General features: G+C 47.1%; 2 protein-coding genes across 2 annotated transcripts in view; both read right to left on the bottom strand.

Annotated features, from left to right (window-relative positions):
- Window positions 1-85: 85 nt before the first annotated feature.
- Window positions 86-2,413, bottom strand: SARC_07926 (hypothetical protein; the record flags this gene model as incomplete). Its single annotated transcript, XM_014298116.1, has 3 exons — window positions 86-312; window positions 498-820; window positions 2,179-2,413. Coding segments are annotated over 3 exons (785 nt in total), but the record flags the coding sequence as incomplete, so codon positions are not given.
- A 486-nt stretch (window positions 2,414-2,899) lies between these two features.
- Window positions 2,900-3,147, bottom strand: part of SARC_07925 (hypothetical protein) — a gene marked incomplete at both ends in the record, with an annotated part of 6,175 nt that continues 5,927 nt past the window's right edge. Inside the window, one exon of the mRNA XM_014298115.1 lies at window positions 2,900-2,926. Coding sequence (XP_014153590.1) covers window positions 2,900-2,926 — 27 coding nt within the window. The remainder of the gene's footprint in view (window positions 2,927-3,147) is intronic.

The following is a 3,147-nucleotide window of genomic DNA, read 5'->3' as shown; positions in this document are numbered from 1 at the left end:
GTGTGTGTGAGAGAGAGAGAGAGAGAGTGTGTGTGTGTGTGTGCGCGCGTGCGTGTGTGCGTCTATATATATATATACATATACATATGCATACCTTGATGAGACGATGTAGGGGAACTTCTCGCCCCCAAATTGCCTGGTATCTGGCACTTCCAGCGACTGCACTCTGAGGCTCATGGTGGTGTCGTATGTGCGTTTGAAAATGTCGAATGTGCCACCGGTGACTGTGACTGTGGCTAAGGCTGTTGCTCCTGAGCTGTCTCCGATCGATAAGCACACAGCACCGATCTCAAAGTGGGCATTCATAAGCACCTGGTACATTGAGTCAGTAAAAAGGATGAGATAGGTGAGTGTGGGTGTGTGTGTGGTTGTTTGAGTGTATGCAGGTGATGTGTGTGTGTGTGTGTTTGGGTGTATGTGTGTGTGTGTTTGTATATATATATATATATATATAGAAAACCACGATTATCTGAGAAAAAAGCCTCCTCCATACTCACCTTCTTAACGAGCTCTTCAATGGCCTTCTCTCCCATTCTATTGGCTGATTTGGCGTCGGCAATAAGCCCGGCCAATAGAATGTCCTCGGGCACTTCCGCGCCCAAATCTTCGGAGGCTTTTGATTGGTTTACAGACTGTCCTGATTTTGTATGGCTCAATTGCGAGTCACCTCCGGTTGGTGCCGAACTTCGGGGTGCTGGTGGAGGTGCACGTGGTGTTTTCAAGGCCCCTTTAAAGGCCTGTAGTAGATTGAGAATCTTGCCGTCGGTGGCGTGCATGCTCAGCCGTGGCAGTGTGGCGGAGACCTTCATATCCGCGTATTCTAAAAATAGAACAGGTGCAAAATTGACCAAAAGTTAGATCACGGGTGCATTAATAGGGATGTGTAAAGGCTTGTAGTAGGTTGAGAACCGCGCCATCTGCGGCGTCTATGCTCAGTCGTGGCGGCTGCAGCAGCAATCAATGGCGTATGTATCTGCCGAATATCTGCCATTGGGTGTAAGGGGGTGTATAAGTGAGTGTGTGTGTGTGTAAGGGGGTGTATAAGTGAGTGTGTGTGTGTAAGGGGGTGTATAAGTGAGTGAGTGTGTGTGTGTGTGGGGGGGGGGTCGTAGTTGCGTCGATTGTATCTATCTACTCGGTCGTCCTGTCGGTCATGATCACCGTGACTATCGTAGCGGTATTGGTAGCGGTTGTTTTTGTTGTAACGTTCCCGCACGTGTACGGTGTAGCCACGATTTGAAGCAGCTCTGTCCTTGTTCTGTTCTTGGACATGTATCTGTAGTCTCTCCTGTCGTATCCAGGATCAGACCTGTCAATCATTCGACCTTACGATTTACGTCCGTCGTACCATCGACGGATGGACAAGTCTGATGTTTGGTACGACATGAGAGACTATAGATACATGTCCCAAGAACAGAACAAGGACAAGCATCGTCGACCTGATTTAAATCGTGGCTAGCGTACACGTGCGGAACAATACAACCGAACCAACGGCTGCCACTACCGCTACGATAGTCACGGTGATCATGACCAACGGGACTACGTCAGCTTAATCTATTTAAAGAACGGGTGCAAATCAGACCAAAAGTCGAGTTTTCGGGTGCAGTACAAGGACTACTGAAGGATTATAGTAAATTGAGTATCTTGTCGTCTGTTGTGTGAATGCTCGGCCGTGGCAACGTGGCGGAGACCTTCAAGTGTGCTTATTCTATAAATAGGATGGGTGCGATCCAGCCCATAATCTAAATCATGAGTAGTATTCTATAAATAGGATGGGTGCAATTCGGCCCATAATCTAAATCATTCGTAAAATTATATAAATAGGATGGGTGCAATTCAGCCCATAGTCTAAATCACGAGTGCGTAATAAGACATACTAGAGTACAGCCCACCATTGAACTCTGTGATAAGATTCCTTACCGCCAGCGCCATGCCGAGCTTGTCCACCACATTGACCCCAACCCGCTGTCCCTCCACACACACTCGTTAATAGTACTACCACTCGCCTATTCAATCACACAACACTCACTCACTCGTTAATAGTCCAAACACTCGCCTTTTCCATCACACAACACACGCACACTCGTTAATAGTCCAACCACTCCCCTATCTCATCACACAACACACACACACGCGCGTTAGACAGCCGTAAAAGCACCCCTGCAGACAGCAACACACCATTCAATTCCGTGATGAGGTTCTCCACCGCCAGCGTCATGCTGAACTTGTCCACCACATTCACCACAGCCCCTTCGTCCTCGGCCTTGTCCTCTCTCGCACCCGTTGCCATGCCAACGGGTGCTGTGGCATCAGATGTGTTGACGGTCTCTCGCCAGTCCGAGTTCGCCTGACACACCAACACCTGTGCATTGCTGAGTGTGAGCGTGTACTTGTCGTACAGCAGCGCTTCCATCTCTTCGGGAGTGTGTTTGGTTCCTGAGGTGTGTATGTATGTACGTGTATGTGGACGGTTGAGTGTGCATGTACGTGTATGTGGACAGTTGAGAGTGTATGTACGTGTATGTGAACAGTTGAGAGTGCATGTACGTGTATGTGGACAGTTGAGTGTGCATGTACGTGTATGTGGACGGCTGCGTGTGCATGTACGTGTATGTGGACAGTTGAGTGTACATGTACGTGTATGTGGACAGTTGAGTGTGCATGTACGTGTATGTGGACGGCTGAGTGTGCATGTACGTGTATGTGGACAGTTGAGTGTGCATGTACGTGTATGTGAACAGTTGAGTGTGCATGTAGGTGTATGTGGACAGTTGAGTGTGCATGTACGTGTATGTATACAGCTGAGTGTACATGTACGTGTATGTGGACGATTGAGTAGATATATTTGAGTATAACGTACGCAGATGAAAGCTCGTGTGTGTAGTAGATATGTATTGGCTTACGGATTGATAGTACACCCAAGGACCTTCAAACGATGGTGTCGGTACCCATTTCGATAACTGTATTTTGGCAGCAACACCCAAATTCACACAAGAGTGCCTTATATGTATATATGAATGTCTGGTATGTGTCGTATATGTATGTTTAGATAGGTATATATTATATTATTGTACGTTTAGATCGATATCTACACAGAGTCTGTTGGCATCGCTTGTATGTATATACGTACATATATATATAGAAATA

Source organism: Sphaeroforma arctica (genome assembly GCF_001186125.1).
Source record: "Sphaeroforma arctica JP610 unplaced genomic scaffold supercont1.666, whole genome shotgun sequence".
In the NCBI taxonomy this organism is placed as follows: domain Eukaryota; class Ichthyosporea; order Ichthyophonida; genus Sphaeroforma; species Sphaeroforma arctica.
Note: the sequence above shows the minus strand (reverse complement) of the source record. Positions and strands in the feature narration are given on the sequence as shown.